Below are 22,067 nucleotides of genomic sequence, written 5' to 3'. Positions count from 1 at the left end.
CCTAATCCGTTCGGGAGAACAAACCGGGAGAACCCGAAGAACGGTTGATTATCGACGACCGCGGATCAACTAATTGCACAGAGCCTTCGTACACGATCGGATCGATCGGTTGGGCGGCCGCTCGTCGAAATAATTAAACGAAGTCGTGATTCACAACCAGAGTTAACGCCGGCCGGCCTGCGACTCCTGGTTAACCGCGGCTGATGCGAACTATAGCTGCACCTCGGCGCGGTGCACTATACCCTGCACCCCCGGCACTGCAACCGATACATATGCGGCCCTAGGCGAACGTCGGCCGCTGTGCAATCTCATCGATTCCTTTTAACCTACATGCGAAGGGGTTAGTAAACTCGTTACAACCTCCCCCGCACCGACTAAAGTGGATCGTTCTCCTCTCCCTTAATTTGACACGCTGCGCGCCACGCCGCGCCGCGCCGATGCGATTACGCGCGATGCTTCAACCGGGCTCTTTCTACTACCGAGTGTCGAAACATCGAAATTCCCCTTGTTCCAGTCTCGGGAACCTTGTTATCGATCCCTCACACTTTATCGAGAGCTCCGCTGTTTACAAAACACTGCGATCGATGCAAACTTAATATCCATAACGCGTGCGCGTCTCGCCGTAATTTGATCAGTTGGTATTAGCGATTCTTCGTTTCGCTTCGCTTCTTCGATTGGAGGAGGTTTGCGTAACGGTAACCGAAAAGCAACCGTCTTCGCCGAAAGATCAGGCATTGTTTGATATAATCAAGAGGAAACTACTAATTGGGTACCGGTCGAATCGGTGAATCGGCAATCAGGCAGCTTGCTAATTGATTTATTCCTAATGAGCACGTACCGCCGGTCGCTTTGCTTTGTACACGTGTCCTGTATGCGTACGGATTCGAGACAAGACCAGTCGTGGGTGCGTAATTCGTAATGATAACGAGACGTTGATTGGGGACGCGTTAGCGTTCGAGGTTGTAACGGGGTCGTAAAACATTTTCACCGTCACAATTATCCGCGTGTTACTCGATTCACTTGTCTCGCGTTCCGCTGATTGATCGCACACGAGTTTGTTATAATCTCGAGGGATAAACAATCGTGCGAGCGTTCCACGAGAGGCGAGTTCTTTCGCGTCGAAGCTTGTGCTACGGACTGTTGCGAACGAGGTGTCTCGGTGTAATTTATTAACCTATCAACACTAGAACCGGAGGGGAACTTTGCTTCAGCTGCAAAGTTCAGATTTTCGTTCAGTTATAGAGGGTGTCCCGAAAATTTTGAAAATTCAGTGATGCTTCGAAAAGTGAAAACGATGCACGTCGAAGGATTCTCCAATGGTTTATTTCGAGTCTCGTGTGACTTGACCGACGATTCCGTGACTCCGTTAGCCCGCGATATCTGTTTCGCGTTCCGTAATTGTGAACCGTTTACAAATCGTTGGCTGTCTGCCTACGTAACGTTAACAATCGATCGAAATTAGAAGCACGCAACCTCTTCCTAGCGAGTTCATGGAAAGAAGTTCGAATTATTCCCGGCCTGCAGACTGGCCGAATAAACTATGCACATACAAAATTACAGTGAAACAATTCACCTATTCTGCAACTAATAATTTAAATTGACTTTCCCTTCGATTTGCAACGCCTCTTATCAGTTATTAAACAATGTTTGCCATGTGCTTTACCGCGACCGTGCAAGCCGTAAAATATGCCAGGGTCAAGCAGCAACTGAGCAAACTATAGAAAGAGTCGTCCAAGAAATTTGACCGAACAAGGTGTGTTAAAAAATCGTCATAAGCAGCCCCCACCACAGATAAATTAACCCTTGAATTACCTTTTCAAGCACATTACATCAAAATATTGACATTAAGTCAAGACAAAATATTAATCATTAACTTGGCGAATATCCCGTGCTCTAGCAACCTTTCCATCGCAAGGAAAAAGTTTCCGAAACATTGTTTCAGCCTGTTGATAGCAATGAGCTCTAGAACCACTAAAGTTCGATCAACACGTTTTTCTAGAGAAGTTGCTTCGAGAAGATAATACAGAGAGTCTGGGATTGAAGAACATCATAATGGTGGATTGTTGCGAACTTAACTCTCAGCATAAAATAATTCACTTTGCGTCTTTTCATCTACTTTTGACCGCACAATCTATAAAAGGCGTTGCAGTGCTGTTCGTTGAAGTTGAAGTGCCGTGTTTAGACCCGTTCGCCAAGGTTACTGAGCAGGACAATAAAATTGCGGTAAAACAAAGGCGTAGCAAGCTGGGGGAACGAAAACAGATGTCAGAAAATTTTTATGCCCGAAAATAGCGGGTCGGTGGAACGGTTTGTGCGTGGGTGTGACCGAGACTCGACGCGTAAGACGAGTACGTTCAACTTGCTCTTAAATAAGACCCTGGGTTACCACGAAGAAAGAGAAAGAGAGAGAGAGAGAGAGGGAGAGGGGAAGATGAAGAGAGTCAGTGCAGAGAGGAGAAGAGAGGAAAAAATTGACACGTTAAAGAAATAAGAAGCTGCGAAGGAAAGGAGGTCAACGCCGAATGTTGCGCAAGAAACCGTACGGCGCTCTCCAATTCGACTCTTATCGGGAATAATGTTCGATGAAAATCGAGAAAACAGTGCTCATGAACTGAGGAAAGTGGCGAGACGAGCTTTGGTGCTCGTTTAAAAGCTGCCTAACTTGTCGTAGCGACGAATAGTGTCATTTTCTTATATCTAATGATAGACAGAACTATCGTTTACACGTTTCAACCAGAAACAACCACAATCAACGTAAAACAAAAAGAGAAATATGAACCTTTAGGTCGACACCTCGGTTCGGCAACACAGGCGTTAAATGAAGGACATCAGGGGAATACGAATGAGCTGGCCTGTTGGTGTTGGAAAAAAAAGGTGAGACGAGAATCTTGGCCCGTTGTTTCGAAAACCGCCAAACACCGGTGTCACGAATATCGTAGAACGGAAAAGGAGAAGTTTACCGCGATGAGAGCCGTGCGAGTGACACGTGAACGACACTCGAACAGCATACTGGAGAGCAAAAGGAACACGGGAGAATGCGACTTCATCTATACATGGTCATGTGTGTCAGTACCGCAATGCTGTGGCGTCTTCTATCCCCGGATCAAGTGCGAGCCACGAACGATCAGCTGGTATCGCTCTTCCCACATCAAACAGAGAGAGAGAGAGAGAGAGTTCTGCGCGTGCACGGAATTTTAATGCTGCAGCCCGTTCCGGCGAACCTCAAACTTGCGTCGACACTGTTTTACCTTCACCGATGGCGACAGAAACACTGAGAATTTTCGGGATGAACTACCTCAATCGAGTCCATCTCTTTTAACCTTTTATTGCTCGCCTGAATTTGCTTCATTATATGTTTGTGCGATTGAGCCAGTTGATCAATATTACTAGGAACGTTTGTATCTGCAGCGAATAAATTTTGTTGCAATGTGAGAACGGACACGTGTCAACAGATCAATGCTTCCCCAATGGATGTACTTTCGACATTAGAAGGTCACAGCATTGAATTTGCTAACGTTGAACATCGTTGATAACATGCGATGGGTATTTGACTACAGGTCTTTCAAAGTTAGTGGCGATCAATGTTGTTGAATAATAGAGCCGGTCTTCTGGAAAATTTTCGCAGGGTTGAAACAGTAGATACACACAATTTCAACTCAAGTATAATTTAAATCCCCCATAATTTATGTGAAATGTTGTGTCGTTGGCAGATAATTGATCAAATAAATGTGCAATAATTTGGAAGGAAATAATGTTAGAAAAAAGGTACCATGTCGTCGAGATTAGAGTACTTGGTCGTCAATTCTTGAGCCGCCCAAGACGTCTGCATGTCCATATGAACGCCCCGGGCCTCCAATTCTTTCGTCTGAATGCGCGCCGCATTTTTGCTGGCTTTTTTCCGTTCTTTACGTTTCATCCTTAAACCAGCCGCACTATTGCGCCGATAAATAATACCAGTCGTGCCTTCCCGTAATGTCCGTACCTTTCTTCGCCGCAAGAAGAGAGCAGTACCTTATCTTCCCCATGTCTCGCTTTCGGGTTCCTTTCTTCGGCGACAAAATAAAAGATTCAGGACACTATCCTTTCATATCACAGTCCATTGTTCACCGGCGTAATAATAATAGACGGTGACAATTTTCACGCGCCCGCTCGCTGCGCATCAACACTTCTCGAATGGCGCGTTTACATTCGCGAGCTGATGAATTTATCGCGAAATGCAGTACGCCACGTTACATACAGCCGTTGAACATGGCCCCCGCGGATGTCAAGTTCATGCGAATGTTTTCCGCAGAAATTTCGGGGTTGATCAGTTTGCGCGTCGAGTGTCATTAGTGCTTTAAGGGTCCAAACAGAATTTTTTACCAAGAAAGATTCTAACAAATGATATATTCTTACTCTTAACTAGAAACTCGTTTATTACGAATGTATTGTATTTACGGGACGCGTTTTATTAAATCGTTATTAGAAAATGGTAATTATTAATGGAAATCACCAGCTACGCATGGATGCAATTCTAAATTATATTTAGAATAAATAATTCCGTTTGATGAAGTGTCTCACTGAAAAGAATATACTTTTCAAAAGAAGAAAATGATCTCTTTCGCAAAGGACTTGGTGAATTTCACGATTGAAACGCAATACAAATATTAAACTTGCCGATACACCTACAAGTAGACAAACTAGTGAAGTGTAATTTAAAAGAGAAACATTAAGAATGACATTTGATAATGCTAGATTATGCAGATAAGAATTCCGCAACTCTGAGGACGAAGCCAACGCGAGGAAAGATTCACGACTGGAAATTGCGAGTGACGTAGACATACAGCGAGCAAATGTGTAAAATATGAGAGAGATTAGTGTGAAAGAAGAATTGCAGCTGTTGTGTAGAATTTATTGTAATCCCGTAGCGAGAATTCTTCGACAGTGTGGGATTAAGGTTGAATGACAAACTCACTCAAGAAAGATAGAACAACGGCAGTGCGAGGGTTACCATCATAACTGCGTTGTTACCCACCCCGGTTTGCTTATGTCCTATCTACGCGCATGTGCGACTTTCCTACCCTTACATTGTTGATAGTCGTAGTTACTGCAAGTCGTGCCTATTGGGACTAGAAAGCAATTCGTTCGTAGGTTAGAAATCGTTGCAGCTGTAACTTTTCAGTTTGATGCAATATTATCTTTTTGAAGAAAGTAATGAAATGGGCTTTTAATGAAAATGGATATTGCTACATTTGCCTGAAATGTGAGGTTGTATTTTCCATTTTGTTATTTCAGTCACAACTGTGGTTTTTATGCTTTATATTGACATTCCGATTGAATCGTCCGCTTCAGGAAATATTCACCATTCGACGCGCTCCAATTTACAAACATAAATTCACCGGAGTGTAGTAATTGATTAGTATTCGCTGTCCATCGCACCAGGAAATGTTTTAATAAAATAAATGAGTTCTGATGCGTTGGGGGACACTGGAGTTCAAGGTCAGTGGGTCAAGGTTCTCCGGAAGTGACGGTAATTTCTATGAAAACGTGGCCCGTGTTGAAAATGTATTGGAATTCGAGAAATATTAATTATCGGAAAATTGCATACTAAAATCATTATTTAGCTCGCGACAAAATTTAAATATCCGAATAAACCTATTACCTGGAGAAATTGAAATGTTCTTCTTCTAACATCACTGTCTTTTACCATTTGCAGCAATGAAAAAATTCATTCAGTTAACTTCATTCAGACTCGCAAGATTAAATCAAGTTTGAAACATTACGACTTTTATTACTGCCGTACTTTTCATTCACTACTCGGAAATAGCCGCAACGTGTACGTACATAATTGTTTAAATTGCTGAAAGTTGATGCATATTTCCTAGAAAAACACGTGGCCGAATGCACGAGAAATTTCAAGGCAGACTCGCGTGTCTCGTTGATGCAAGCCGGATTATTTAGAATTTCCCTTCGAGCTGCATTGAAATTTAAAGTTCAAGGTTCCCGAGATGGGATTTGCATAAAACGTCCGCACAGTTCCCGTCCTTTGTTGAAATACTGCGAATTTCATTTAGACTACATTAATTGCAACCGTGAAACGATGCTCGCGGAAAAATTTTCCTCGCGATAGCGTTTCACGCTCGACGGATTCCGAGAGTCTTATAAAGTCGGATATTCAAAGGGTTTTTGGGAACTGCTGTTAAAATTACTTGGCGATATTTGCAGAAGACAAGTGTCGACGTAGAATTTTATGAATCGATGGACAATGCTGATCGGAAAATTGGAAAATGCCCTGAACGAATCGGAAGCATTTAGAAATTTATTGAAATGTATTCCCGGTTCCCCGTATCGATTTATTCAACTTGTTGACCGAGCGATTCAGAAAATAACTTTGATATTGGCAAGTGGTGTGTTCCCATTGTTCCTGTCCGCGAAAATGCAGAAATGCGCGCGCGCGCGCGCGCGCGTGTGTGTGGATATGTGTGTGCACACGTGGTAGCTCACGAGGAGGCAAGGCACCGCGGAGTCGTTACGATGGTCGACAGACCGAAAACCAATCATCTCGCACGACCGGCGATGCTCTCGAGGAACCTTGAACTCTGCACTCAACTAACAAAGTTGGAATTTCTACGTGCCAGGGACGAATGCCTCGAATTTCCTGTTCATCCCACGAATTGCAGTCCAGAGTAAAAAGGTACTCCTCCGATATCGAATGGAACATGATATAGACCGCGAAACCCGAAAGCGGTCGCCTCTTCTTACGTCTCATCGAAAATCATCCTAAATGCTCATCCATAAACCAGATCCTTCCATTTCATTCACTGCACTTCTTCTTATGAAAGGAGAACGTCACGCATTTTCTTATTCCTCCGTTTTTTAACACGGAAGACTCGAATCTTGCGATTTCAAAGAATCGATACCGAATACGATTGTTTAATTTTCTTTATTTTAATCTTTCACATCAGCATGGATAAATCACACAGCACTGTAGAGTCGCGTTTTAAAATTTTCTCTTCCTTCTTACCACGTTTGGAACTCTCTGTGAAAAAGTCAGCATTTTTGAAATTTATGAAGTAGTACCATAAATGCAAGGGTTTAATTTCCAAGCTAATATTTCCTTTGACCGTCATGATACGAAGAATTTCTGTGCAATTTAAAGAAGAATGTTTTTACTGCATTCAAGTCATCTAACAGATACGGAGAAGCTAAATTAAAAGTAGTTGAAAACCACAGTCTAGTTTAATTGTTCAGAAACTCATACTTATCTTGGTTAAAAATATTCTTTAGAACATATTCGCTTGGCACTATTTTTATCGCACATAAAATGTGTTTGTAGCTTCAGAAATGGAGTATGTATTATAGTTTCTAAATGAGGCACTTTGTTCCCATTTTCAGAAACGAAATTTGTTCATAAAGATATTGTATCGTAACGTTTCCAGTAATTAGCAAATCCAAGTTCGTGCATTAGAATCGAACGAGCCGAATCACTCGATTATTCGACGCAACTCGTGTTATACATATGTATGTTAATTAACGTTTTCGCGAAACCGAAATCCAGTGAATGCACGAAACTGTGTTAAATTCTCTCCTGACTTCGCTCATTGGCTTTCATCGGGCAATAAATTTCAAGCCAACACTTCCTCAAATCGATCGAGTGATTCCGAATCGAGATTAATTAATGTTCCGTTAACGTTGCGACGCGTGTACCGCGATTCATGATCACGAGCGCTGCACGCACGACACAGAAACCGAGCTCTGCATGAACCTCGATAAAAGTTCATTAAACTGTTCCCATAATGCAACTGTGTCGTGCTACTATAAACTTACAAGTTTGTTAGTTAGAGCATTCAAATTGATATATGTTTAATAATGTACAGTGTTGTATAAATAAGATTGGGGAGCTTTTGTTGGTTTCATTTTCTGCTTTTTAACATGTTAATTGCCATGTCGACCACACGTGACATCACAGGTGACATTAAATTTTACGTTAATCAGGATTCAGAGTAGTTTCGATTTCGTTAATTAAATTGCTGCAAGTTTTGGGGAATTTTGAGATTGGGACGTTCCTCTTGATGAACACTGTGCATTAGTACATAAGCCAGGGCGTTTAGTTTCGTGGCCGAATGTCTACGGATAAATAGTCCGGAACTAACACCGTTTCCAGGAAGAAGAGCAGGCTAGGCACTTTGATCAGGGACTTCAATCTCTCGAAGAACATTTAGATTTCACGCGCGCGGGGAAGCCTTCAACCGCAACCGAAAGCCGAAAGCGGGGCCTGAATAACCGTGGAAATTGTTACAACTGAAATCCATTCGAACGTCACGTTAAAAATCGCGTGGTTTCCACGGACTCGGTCCTGTCGCGACATTGTTTAATTACTCCGCCGTAATCAAGTTACGAGAACGCTGATTCCAAGGAATTCTTCAGCGTGATCGACTCGCTTCACGGAAATTCCGTTCTGCACCCTCTGCGACCACGAAAACAGATCTTAATTATATAAAACAGCAATTAGTCCAAGTTCTTCCGTGGCGGAAGCGTGGGGGAATTGTGTTGTAGAAGTGGAAGAGTAGAATAGGAGAGAGTCTTAACCTGGCGACTCTGAGCAGCGGACGTGTTAAACGATCTTCGAGTACATCAAAATTAGAAACGATACAATTCGAATTTCTCGAAAAATTTGCGCAGACATGTCCGCATGTCTCGTGGTTGTCACATTAAATTTTGATTGCAGCAATTAATTTTACGAATAAAAGATTTATGAAATAATTGATTGTCTACCATTTGAAAGTTGTACTATTTAATAATAACTATTACAAATTTGCTTCATCAATAACTGTTATAAGTGATCGAAATGAATTTCTCTCATTGATAACTGTTATGAGCGATCGAAATAAATTTATTTCATCGAATAACTGTTATGAGCGATCGAAATAAATTTATTTCATCGAATAACTGTTATGAGCGATCGAAATAAATTTCTTTTATCGAATAACTGTTATGAGCGATCGAAATAAATTTCTTTTATCGAATAACTGTTATGAACGACCGAAATAAATTTCTCTCATCGACAACTATTATGAGTGACCGAAATAAACTTCTCCGATTGATAACTATCATGAGCGATCGAAATGAATGTCTCTCATCGATAACTGTTTACGTGATCAAAATGAATTTCTCTCAACGATGATATTTACCAACAAGAGCACAAATTTTCGGTTACTTACAATCCTTATTCGTAACCAAAACGATTTTAGTCGATGGAATACTCGTTATTCTATGACCTTTTTTCTTTTTGATTATAACAGTTATGGTCCCTGGAAAATACATCAACAGAAGATACGCGAGCAAAGCAGCAGGGCCGTGAATGGAAATATCAATCTCGTGTTCTATTTACTCGATGACGTATTAAAGCTCACGACCCCACGGTTACATAGAGATTGCGCCTCGTGCGCCGCGCCGGCCTGGGTTTCGGTTTCAATGAAGAGTCGCGAAACTTTCTAAGAGCGAACCACTTTGCTCGCGTGCGCGATAAGCATAGTCGGCAAAATTACTTTGCATCGCTACACGCGCCATTACTGGCTCGCACACGATGCGATGCGATGGTGAACGTCAAGCTGAAAGCGTACCAGCAGAACACCTCCGTTAGGGACGTTCCTCCGATCATCGATCCCCTTATTTACGGTGACGCATTGTGAAACTGCACGTCTCTGACCACGTTGCGACACCTGGATTCTATGTTCTCCGAACCTGGACGACTGCCGATTCGCTTCGTAAACACGATGAACCGGCTACCGAGCCTTATAAACCCGTCGAAATTATGGTCTTGTTGCGACAGCGCCGGAGCATCGATTTTTATGAGATTGTTACATGAGCTATACAGTGCAAAAGTCGTGCACAATTATGGAAAATTTGAGGCTGCTGCTTTGCCAGTCAAAGTGAAATATTTTTTCTCCGAGACACTTGAAGTTTGGCACTTGTGGTTGAAGCTTGTGAAATTGTGTGTATTTCAGGGGTGTAAATATTTTAAACAGTTGTCGGAAGATAAATGCTCCAAGCTGAATCTAAATTCAATTGAACTTTGTAGGAATTTGAAGTAGCTTTACGGTACCGTTCTCCAGGAACAGTATTGTGGAGAACTTTCGGGAGACGAAGTGGTAGATGTACTTGAATCGTATTAAGCGATCGTAATTTCACACAGATGGGATTGAAAGGCCAGTTACGTGATCCATTACAAAGTGCCTGGCACACGTTGGTTTTTCGCTCCTGTCACGATCACGAGCAGGTGTTTCGTTTCTAGGAAGTCAGAATCCCATTCTCGCGTGGAACGGCGACGTTAACGCGCAGAATTGCTTGACCATAACCACGGTACGCTTACTTCTCGATGCCCACGCCTGACCTTGCCATACTGGAAGGTGTGAAACAACAAAAAAAACTGACTGCAGTCTGCTCATGTTGGTACTTGTAACGCGTGCAGTGCGTTGACAGCTTAATTTCCATCGAATGGCTATCAAACCAGTCGGTGTGAAGCGTTGCACAATCCTGCGTTTCTTGTGATATGGTTTGTCGGGACGCGTTGGAGAATTATTTAGTTTGAGAGCTATCTAGTCATCATTTTTGTGTTTTCTGATGGATAGTATTTTCAGCAGAATTGAAGTGGAAACAGGTGCGAAAGCACAACGCATCAGTCACATCAGAGTGAGCGAGTACTAAAATGCTGAAGAATTATGAACAGTGTTTACAGAAACATCGTGCATACATCCTTTACACTCCGTAGAACCAATTTGAATTGTAAAACCGCTATATTCTCCACTTTCAACAGGTGAACGAAAGAACAAAATATTTACATACAATCCTGCTCACCGAAACCATGATAGAATCCTCAGCCAAGATTTAGTCGACTTGAAAATGGCGGCCACAGATTGGCTACACCCATAGTCCCCAATTACCCGTGACTTATTAACTCTTCATTTAGTGTCGCAATGACCCATATACAGACCACCAATGGCGTCGATCTGGTTCAGAAGCCAGTCAAACACGTTTCTCGCCGTCAATAGTCGATCGGACGCATCACGCCTAATTCGAAGACGTTCTCCGGATCATCCCACCGGCGATGATTCACCTGATCCCACAGTGTCTCGCTTATATTTATGTTATACGGACAGAGAGGTGAGGAAAGAAAATGGCGTAGAGGCGCGAAATCTGTTTTATCCTCGGGTGAAACGCGGATAAATCTGAAATGTGGGTTTGGAGTAAGAAGGTCCTACGGTAACGGTGATCTCGTATAAATAATTGATGAGAAGCCACACGTATACGCCGGAGGCTGGTGCTCCGATTTGTAATTGTAATTTCGCGGGATACTTGCCCGGTTAAGCAACGTAATTACGACGTGGACTCGTTATCGAGCGGATTCTTGGCCAGAGAGGCGACGGCCGATCTCGAGCTTGTCCGTACGCAAAATGCGATCCTCTTTTTACGGGGAGGAGGGGACACGCGATGGGGACCGTGACATCGAATGGAAACCGTGACAACGATCCATCGCACCTGTCCGGTTCGAAAATTAGCTTTCCACGCCGATCTTTCTGCACGCTTCAATGATTTACCCGGAGGATGGAATGGAGCATTCTCTCGGCTTGTTCGATCCTGTGAGAACCATTCTGAGGACCGGCTACGTTCTCAAATGGAATTTTTGGACTCTACAGACTTCCATGAAAGTCACCAAGTACCATCAAAGTATTAAACAGAAACCGCGTTTAGAAAATCCTCGACTCGTTGATCTTTACTATTGGCTAATTGTGTGACGTCAGAACGAATGTCCATTCCAGATGTAATCTGTATATTTCCATCGACGACTGTAGCCAATAATAAGGCTGATTTCGAGGCAGAAAATGTGACAGAAGGTTGTAGACAAGGATCAAAGGATACAAGGAATGCGTCATGAAATTTAGGCCAACGTGGGTAGCTGAAAAACGGTAAGAAACGACCCACGCCGGCCTGTTCTCGATACGCAGACGTTTTACTCGTTATTTATATATCGAAAGAGCGGAGAAAATCCTTTCCTCGTTACACACCTACCAAACTCATTCCATAACATTTCTATGAAGCTATTCAGCCTTACTTGCGTCGTTGACTTGTGGCTGTAATGAAGAATATAGAGATAGACGTACATATCTATCACTGCCACTTTCATGAATGAAAATGTTTAAAACTCGCAATTAAGTGAGTAAGTCGTTTAAAGCAGTTCAACTTGATTAATTAACGAATTAGACACAGACGTGCCGTTGCTTAGTGACCTGATACTTCCGTTTCGTGCGTTGCTACTTATGCTTGTCATTTAACCGCGCGTTTCCTTTCGAGCGACGACCGAAAGGGTTCAGAACAAAGCGATGATGACTATCTGCGGCGTAGAAGAAGGTGCAGGGACCGTCCGACACGAATGACGCCCCGAAGACGAAGGAAGTGACGTCACATTATTATAGTTACCGGGGCTTACTAACCGGTCGCGGTTGACAAGCCAAGCGTCCACCGTGCTCTTTCGATCCCTTTTCGTATTCTTTTCTTGGCTGTACCGCAATGTCCGGCTCCGTTCTTTCCTTGAACCAAGGGCCCGCCCTTTAGTTCTGAGATTTTATGCTATTCTCGTAATTTCGCTTTATCTTTGTACAAGAATTAAACAAGAAGAATCGTCGAATAATTTTTAAACGGAATATAAAAATAGTACAACCGAAAATTGGAGATCTATACAGAAAAAAAAGATAGTAGAATTTGGTCAAAATGTAAAGGATAATTTGTAAATTGTTGCGTGACCGGTCTCGAATATTTTTCAAGCTAAGGATTATTTTTAAATGGCCCGTACTATACGGAACGCGAAGTTACCACTCTCGAGCAATTTCAAAAATTAACAAAGTAGCAAAAATAATATTCCATTATCGGAGCATGCTAACGAACACGTCACGCGCATGTTGGAAGAGTTTTTAAATTCCAAGCTCGCCACGGAAATCTGGCGAATGGTTTGAAAAAGTCGGCTGTATAGTATACTTTTCATTCAGAGGTATACCCGCATATTCCGATGGTGTTTACGTTTTTATAAATTCTTCAGGATTTTCGAATCGCATAAAAGCGAACGACGGATCCGGTACATGTAAAGTTTAAACACAGAGAGAATTTTTAACGAGATTTCGGTATAAAAAATTTCGCTTCGATGTAGGGAACACGTCGACGACAGTTTTTTTTTCCGTGTGACAGTTCGCAGTGCTGAATTTTCGCTACAATTTTGATGGATATTTGCTGAAACATTCACCGGGGAGTTAAACATTCCTGTTTTTAAACGAAATCGTATAGAACGTTCCTCTCGTCAGACGATAAAGTACTCGCGAATCAAACAATTTTTTCAAAAAATCATTGCTCGGTTTACGCTCAATTGATTCTTCAATGAAAAACCACACATTAATATTTGCACTCGAAACACTTAGCATTCAAACATCTCGTATTCTTGTACGGGACTGTATTAAAATTTAAACCAACTCTAAAAGAGAATATTTAAATACAACAAATCGACAAAGTTTGTAGAGAAATGTTTTTGACGATGCACTGTGCAGAAGATGTACAGTGAACAATATCGACTAAGCCTTGCTTAGCTGTGTTCCAAAGTCTAGTAAGACGTTGTCTTCGAAACAGTGCCGAAACAATGGCGCAGTTAGGCGATTATCGAGCGTCATGTCAAGTTCGGAGGGTCTCCTAAACCGCGTGCAACGTCTGACAAATCACCTGTGCGAGAGGTCGAAGACAAGCATGCCTACTCGCGAACATATGGGCCGTGCTCGTCGATTTTGGGTACATCTGTACGTGGGTCGTTAGCTACGTGTACACGAGCCAAGAACAAGATGCCATATATGCGTCCAGTCAGCGTGCTCGCAGATACGTGGGCCAAAGAAGAACGCGATACAACCGAGCCTTAACCAGCTCGGGCATTTCAAGATTACGGGACTGGCAAGGACTCTTGCGACCGTAAACGCAGTTAGGTAATCGAAACTAGTGGCCATGCATCGACTCCTCTGTCCGCAGATTTTCCAAGACTTTCCCCTTTCCTTTTACACGCCCCGAAAAAATATGCTTCGTTCGAAAGATACAAACTAAAAAAAACTTTTTAAAAAAAAAGATTAAACCGACTTCGAAAAAACGCACTAAAAAGAATGAAATAATTTCCATTTAATTTATGTGAATACACACAAACTTAAATACAATACAATCTTTTCGGAGGCGGCGCAAAATTGAAAATTTTCGACACTGGAAATTACGAAAATCCTGAAATTCTTCTAAATACTAATATATTTATATTTAAATAATATATTTGCGCCGCCTCCGAAAAGATTGTATTGTATTTAAGTTTGTGTGTATTCACATAAATTAAATGGAAATTATTTCATTCTTTTTAGTGCGTTTTTTCGAAGTCGGTTTAATTTAAAAAAAAAAATTTTTTTTTTATTTCACACTTTTTTATCTCTGTCAGCCGTCACATTCCAAATCGTAACTTATAAATATCTGAAAGCGGCAATCGATAACGGTAACGACGTCGCGTCGTTATTGTTCCTAATGTCTAACATTCAGCGGAGTTCACGACGGTATCACCACCCTACATTTTCGCAAATAAAATCGTAATTAATAAAGAAATGTAACATTTTTTTTGCACGGGACCATCCCGGGAACATACTCTACAAGATGCAAAAGGTTTCGTTCCGATTGGTCCATGCATCTCGACGTAATCGGTGAACATACATAGCAAAAAAAGCGAAAAAAAAAGAAAGGCACATACAGATCGAATTGAGTAACCTCCTCCTTTTTCGAAGTCGGTTAAAAAGCATTTCGTAGAGAACTTATAGAAAATACAAATGAAAATGCATACCTGCAACAACTCGAGACGAGAGGAGGCCTGTGGTGCTGCCATAATTGATTAAACGATCGTACTGCGACCACTCGACGGGCGATGCTTCGTATTTCTGAAACAAATTCGTAGACAGGACTCGTTAGAAATGTACAATTTTCCTGGGGATTTTTTAACACTGATATTTCAGCTTGCTTTTTCAAATTTGCATGTTCCTGTTTTGATGCAGTCTTACAAGAAACCGGCGACTTGTTTTATACAGAATTTCCGACATGTTCGCCAAAGTACCGGTAGCTGAGGGTTATTACTTTGGATACAGTCTGGTGCGTCCCCGGTGCACGCAAATCCGGATGCAGAACAGTCTGCACCTAAACGTGCGAACGTTTCGACGATCTTCTTCGTGAAAATATTTTAGAAGAATATTCGCCGTTTTATCTACGTCCTTCTCGTATCTAGAACGTCGATTTTTATGCGTTCATGGCTCTCGTAAAAGCTTTTAAGAGAGCGTGAAATAATTTTGGAATACGACACTCTTGCCATGTTGTTTCAAACTAGAAAACTATGAAGACATTAGAAAAAGTCATATTTCACCGATTCAAATTTTATCGACAGAGGAAACACACTTTTGAACATCCCGCATATCCAGATCAACTTTCTGATTTTACGAAGCTGAAGCTACCCAATATATAAGTTGCAGTATTTTCACAATTTTTAAGTGTCTATCTTTGGGTTCAGGTGTCCGAATGACCGCAGACGAAAAAGAGTAGGAAAACGATCGGCACAAGGAAACGTAATTGCGTCAAAGTTGAACGCGCCCACGCGCGACTTCTATCCACCCACCACTGAAAACATTCGATCTTTATCCGGAATAAACGATCGAAAGAGAAACAACGGTTCGATTCCTGCGATCCTTCCGCCCACGTGGTATCCTTTCTACGGCCGCTGCATTCGTCAATTATAATATTTGGCAGCTGCTAGACGCGCCGGAACTATACACCGTCAAATATAATCGGAGAGTCGCCTACTCGAACCACTTTTTTTACGATGTCCGTTCAACATTTCATTGGACAGAGACAATGGCACAAATGGCACAGCGATATGTCAGACAGAATCCACTATTTTCAATTAAAATCGCATCCTTCGATAAAATATTGCATCCCGCAAACGTAAATTTCTTAATCAATTTATACGATGCTTGGAAGATTGTTTTTAGCTACAGAAAATATGAAAACAGATTTTTCACAGAAGATCGATCTTTCATTAATAAATTCTGTAAACGTAACATCGTACTCGATTTATACGAAGTATTATGGGATCATGAAGAAGCCGACAAGGAGTGAATGATGCAGATTAGACAGTGCGGTTTTGATTGATGCGTCTTTGATCGAGAAATAATATCATTTAAATTCGGATGGCCGCTGAAATCGTCCTTGACGATGCTCCTTGCAGGAAATTATTAACTGGCATCGTTAGTCGTCGCAATAGAGTTTTTAGGCCATCAGCTATCCGTGAGTCACGTTCCATGACGTAATCGCAAGCAGTCGTTTATGGTTAAGAACCGAGCGACACGACTTCTTTGCGGCCGCTTTTCAATATTCCCGCCGAAGCTGGAATTAGAGCTCCTCGAGTTAATTAAAGTGATAATAGCTGCTTATGCAACGCGAAAACTTAATGTCCGAGTACCAAATAAAGGAAATATTGATTGTTACTATTATACTCTAAACAACAGACTTTAACGATTGATCTGGGATAACTTTGATTGAAGGTAACGTGTAAAGTTTGTCTAGATGTTGAACGCAGTAGACAATTAAGCACGAAGATATTTACGTTGAATAGGACCATCGCTTTTGGATCTAGCCGACTAAACCAGAACGTCTGCTGACCCAGGTATTCGGCAGTGTTCGTGTCTTTTCATTGCCGAGATTATTTATAGTTTTACTAAAACTTCACTAGGATTACCATACGCTACTCCCATGAGTTTGGCCACCTCAGGTACACGGCTTCATCTCTATAATTAAACGTGGAATACGCGGTCATTTCCGATGGAATTCGACGCCTTTTCGACGAGCACCATTTTCTCAGGTGTGCTCAGAATATTAATTCATTACATAACAACCATCATCTTTTATCGAACCTTTAAATGGAATTCCAATTCGAAGTTCATTAAAAATTTATTTGCGCTGCCGAACGAATATTTGGACTGTTTGAAATGTTCAAGTGTAATTACGGATTAAATAGCAAGTACAGAATTTTGTTGAACTCGCCGCGAATTTCCAAGCGTCAGCTAAAATATAGTCCGAGGGTCGAACGTCTACGAATTGCATGCAGATTCGAGCGCCGTCTACCGAAAGCATGCACATGTAAACAACGTAAACGCTTGTGCATCACGTGTGCAATTAACCACGCGTTCGCATGTGGTGCCCACGTGTTTGCCCAAAACGAGCAGAAAACGACACCGCCGACGCGCTACCGGAGTTATAATCCCATTTTCTCATTGTCAATTAATACATCAGTCCCATCAGGTTCTAATCTTCTCTAATTACTCCGACTTAATTCCATTAAGCCCCTCTCGGCTCCCTCGTAAATAATGAGCCACGAACACTCCAAAAATTAACACGTATCTCCCTAAACAAGATACACCGTCCACCGTTCAGTCAAATGTAATTTTATGCAGCGAAATTCGCTTGCGAAATATTCTAAAAAATATATTCAAATTTTTTAGCAAAATTCTTTGGTAAATAAAACTACACATATTTCCGAATTCACTGAATAAATTAAAGGGGTCATCGAGAGCAGCGAAATGCCACGACGGACATTAAAGTTGGATAACCTTAATCGCTCCAAAAATCAGTAGGCAGTTATTACTCGTTCTGGCTGCGTTTTTGCAAAATCGTCAAGGTGAAAAAATTCCCTCAGATTGCCATGTTCAGCAGTCACTGGTCCAATGATTTAACGGCCCGTTCTTATTCGCGTAACGGTGCAATTAGGTAGCTGCATCTCGCGATCGGCCGGTCATTCGGGAGCCAGGCTGTGGCCTATCTTTCATCTCGGCTCGCATAAGCCAGACATGTGGCAGACGCGATTCTCCTCGGTCCTTCGCGTTTCTCATTGTGAAGAATTCGCGAACCGTAGTCCCGGTTCCCGCAAGCGTTTTATGCTGTCCCCCATTTGTCCGTCTTCACGGAAAGAAAAATTTCTTCCTCGAACGCAAAGATTTCTTATTGACAAAGGTCAAGTAAAAATGCTGTTAGTTGCATTTAAAAGTGTAGTTCATACCAAGACCGCATAAGATCGTAGCATAATCTAACAACTGCACATCAGCATTATCGATTACTGTTCTCAGATTTTCCAATGACTAATTGTAAGCGAGAAGGTAAGTGCATTGCACCGAATGAATGGTCGCGGAATGCAGGTTGCGAAGTGCATTGTACCGGGGACATGATTATACGATGTTGGAAATCGAACGTGTTTTGTAACGAGCCATTTTGAGACTAAATCGCGACTCTAAGAAAAATTGCAACGAGAATACAAATGCTCTAATAAAAATAACAGGAAGCTTTTTAAATATTTAGGTGTTTGTGGGATTCCGAAATGATTAGTTGAGGATTTTAGCGTAGGTCGCTGTCCGGACTATCGGCTTCGGCAATTAATCGAACTCGCGGACGTCCATGATATGATATATAGCGTGTTTACAGGTATTCTCAAGAGGCATACGCGTGCAAACGATGCACTCGAGTACGTCCTCGTGGGCGCATATCTGCGCGATCGCATTTACGATGTGCGTTCGAGAGGATCGGACCAACTCGACCGTAGAACCCGATGCGATTTGCGCCTCGCGCTGCAAGTTGAATTCATTTGACTCTGGCAACAGAAATCGAGGAGGTGTTAATCTCGTATTATAATGAAACTTTGCGTCTGCGAAACCAAACCGCAGCAGATATCGATTTTGCCAATCTGTTCTGCTGGGTACACTTTTACAAAAGGAAATTGTAAAGTGCTTCCGCAGACTCTGCATCCAAGAGTAAAATTATCAATATCTGACGAGATGTACCTATTTGTACTCTTGGTAACATTTTCGCAAAAGAAAGTTAGCTCTGAAAAGTAAGCTAGATCATTACAAAATACAGCCAACTTCGTTCCGATTAAATTCTCCATTGATTAACGAAACACGTCTCAAGTTTAATAGGTCGAAGCATCCTTCATTCTTTAAAAAGTTCTGTGCGCAGAATTTTAACCAAATATTTCGAATTCTTGCATTCGGTAGAACTTCAGGAATTTTTCTTCGGCGTGTTTCATTCTCACTAAAGCAAGTACAGTTTGTGGAAGTTTATCGAAGGATCAAAAAGCGTGGATATACTTGTTTCTTTTTAAATTGCGAAGCCCGCATCTATAAACCATACCGATATTCATGTTCGCCAAAAGAACGTTTCTTTAAAAATTAATTCATACTATTCCAGTATAATATAAAGTAATTTTCAATTGGGAATTACCAAAAGTAATTCTTAACTCTACTCCTCCCATTAATTCATAGAACACAAAACCATGAAAACGCACGCAGTAAACAACCGCGCGAGATTCAAATATCGACGTGCATCTCACCGCGAAATTTTCTCAGGTTTCCGCGTTATCGGGGTATGTTTTAACGAGAAAATCGTCTGGGTTTCCTGTCGAGCTGTCAGTACGGTAAACAGACGGTCTGTTGACGAGCGGACAGCACACGTTGCCACGTCGCGTCGCTTCGAAGGGTTATCGTTCGGAACCGGGCAGCGGACTATTAATCGTATGATAAGGCTTGAACGGTACTCGCTCACCTCGGTCAGAAAAGGTGTCCCGGCGATAAGTGATACGCAGGTGATCCCTCGTGGCTCGTCCTTACGTGAAGAGAACCGATGTAGCACTGACAGTTCCACCATCCCTCTCTCCTCGATCGCGCGAAATCCCACTCTGCTTAACCCTACAGCTCCCTCTCTCCGTCCTACTCCCACCAATTTGCCGTGGGTCGCTAGACAAGGATCGACAGCACTGCTAAGGCTGTCTATCACCAGTCAAAACAGATCGACAATGCCGGGGAATCGTGAAAAGCCGCGGGGTAAAATCTACCCTTGAACCGAATTACATCAAAGTATACACTCATCAACTCGTAAAGAAGAAAATTCTGCTTTAAAGTAGCTGTTATGAACATTTTCTTTTTTTTATTGAGAAAATCTCAGAAATGAGATTTATTACAACGTTAGGTGTAAACATAAATGGAGTATACAGAACAAGAATCTTGTACAAAACTAAACATGAGGGTGTACGACCATTTTGGTATGAACCGTTTTGTTCGTGTCGAGAGTTCATGGGTGCAGGTGGTTTTAAGTTGTTTTAATCGTTTCTCAATCGCAGCATAGTGATATTAATTGTAGTTACCCGAATGATGTATCTGCAGTTATCAGAGGATGTTAGATGGTGGGGTCTCGATTGCGGCTTTAGGCTCCACCAGGATTTACGACATAAGTCACACTTCTATCCATATAAGGCTTCGTCTACGAACTCAGGTGGAACAGACGGACAGGTTGCTCGTCGAAATGATCGATTGCGAAGCTGCGAAGGATCGCTGGTGTAATGAGCTCATATACAAGCTGTCTTCTTCCGATTTATAAGTGGTCGCGCTTGTGTGTACGTTTTATTTTTTCCCTGAATTCTACCCTGGATCAGGGATGATTAAACGACTGCTCGAACTGACCTATCATCGTCTTCCGACGGTTCTTTAAACGTGTCTAAATGAAATGTGCAGCTGCGCTAACACATTATTTTTGCAACTATAAGATAATATTAAAAAGTACACGAACAAAATAGATCAGACACAGAATCGACGGTCACGATAATAATTAGGATAGGAAGCGATTCCAGGAAAAGAAGGCTTGCGACAAACAATGGCTACGACGACTCTCCGCGTTAATATTCAATTTTAACGTATTCATCGGGTGATTAAGCGCGGCGAGTCATCGAGCAGTTTCCAATACTAATTCGCTATACAAACACCCACCTCCGCAACGTCTGAGAGTCTCAATGCCGCAGACAATCGGTGCTTTTAGTTGTTAATTATACGCGCACTGCCAGTTGAGAGATTCGTTATACACGCATCCACGTTTCGTCACGTCCAACAATTCTGACAAACGACAAACAAAATTTGCGAAGATCCGCGCACTTTCTTAAAGATCCTGTATCCGAGAATTTTGCGCAGTGGACAGTAACAAACGGTGTCGCATCAATTGACGGCGGGGCCGAAATTTTCGCCGTTATTCGCCGGGGGAATATTTCCGTACAGCTGGAAATTTCCCAGCAACGTCCCGTGGAGCGTTATGAAATTATTACACGACAGTAACAGATACCTTTGGCGGATTAAAGTAACCGTAATCCATTCACCGGCGTGGGTGGACAGGCGCGAGGAAAGTGGCTTATTTTACCGAAAGGAGAGGGGAAGATAATCTTGAGCACGTCCTGGGCAGAAACCTCCGGTTTCCTGATTCATAGGCTGCCTCGTGTTACAGGCTCCTCCCGGGCGCTATACCTCGAGAGAGCATTTTACGGCCCCGCTAATTAAAATTACGCCCGACTGAACGCGTCGCATCCATGGCTATCGCGATGACTCCGAAGCCTACCAAAGGAAATCGTAATTGGTTCCTGTTATATCAACAAATTAACAGCAACGCTTCGCCTATTAGTATTAAATCAATAGACTATATTAATTGGCTCTACCGTGCACATTGTTTCACACGAACTTGGATTCCAGCATTCCAGCACTGGATCCTGCGTCCCTACCAGCACAAATATAGATCTAGATCGTAATTCTCCTGGTAGGATCTAACAGTCGGTGGAAGTTAGCAGTTTTCCATAAGTTTCGCAGTATATTGTCCACGAGTCGGCAAACCAGTCGTCCGCGGCGAAAACCCATAAGGTGTTAGATCTATTCTTACACCATCTCTGCGGCTTCGCGCTTTCGGGCCGGCAAATGATCCTGAGAATTCAGCAAACGCCACATTGTCTCCGCGTGAATTTCAACGCTGTGGCGTCACAGTGCTCGAGACTGTCGTCGAGAAGACGATTCCACTGATTAATGTCGCGCATTATTTCACCGCGAATGCGTGCACACGTCGAAGTAACCTGCGGCGCTGCGAGTGTATGGTAGAATCTCCATTCGCCTGAGTAGAGGCTTCTAGCACCGTAAGCT

The 22,067-nt window shown here is 42.3% G+C and overlaps 1 protein-coding gene across 5 annotated transcripts in view; it reads right to left on the bottom strand.

Moving 5' to 3' along the window:
- The window catches only part of LOC143213702 (uncharacterized), a 33,600-nt gene extending 13,782 nt beyond the window's left edge, over positions 1-19,818 (bottom strand). Inside the window, exons 1-2 of one of the 5 annotated variants that reach the window (XM_076433789.1) lie at positions 19,666-19,818; positions 14,876-14,969 (exon numbers count right to left, since the gene is read on the bottom strand). In XM_076433789.1, coding sequence (XP_076289904.1) covers positions 14,876-14,917 — 42 coding nt within the window. In that variant the 5' untranslated portion in view covers positions 14,918-14,969; positions 19,666-19,818. Of the gene's footprint in view, positions 1-3,769; positions 8,849-14,875; positions 14,970-19,661 lie in introns of those variants that run through there. The other 4 variants (XM_076433790.1, XM_076433793.1, XM_076433791.1 and 1 more) reach the window with 4 other exon arrangements.
- Positions 19,819-22,067: the final 2,249 nt, after the last annotated feature.

This window comes from Lasioglossum baleicum, chromosome 11 (assembly GCF_051020765.1).
Source record: "Lasioglossum baleicum chromosome 11, iyLasBale1, whole genome shotgun sequence".
In the NCBI taxonomy this organism is placed as follows: domain Eukaryota; kingdom Metazoa; phylum Arthropoda; class Insecta; order Hymenoptera; family Halictidae; genus Lasioglossum; species Lasioglossum baleicum.
Note: the sequence above shows the minus strand (reverse complement) of the source record. Positions and strands in the feature narration are given on the sequence as shown.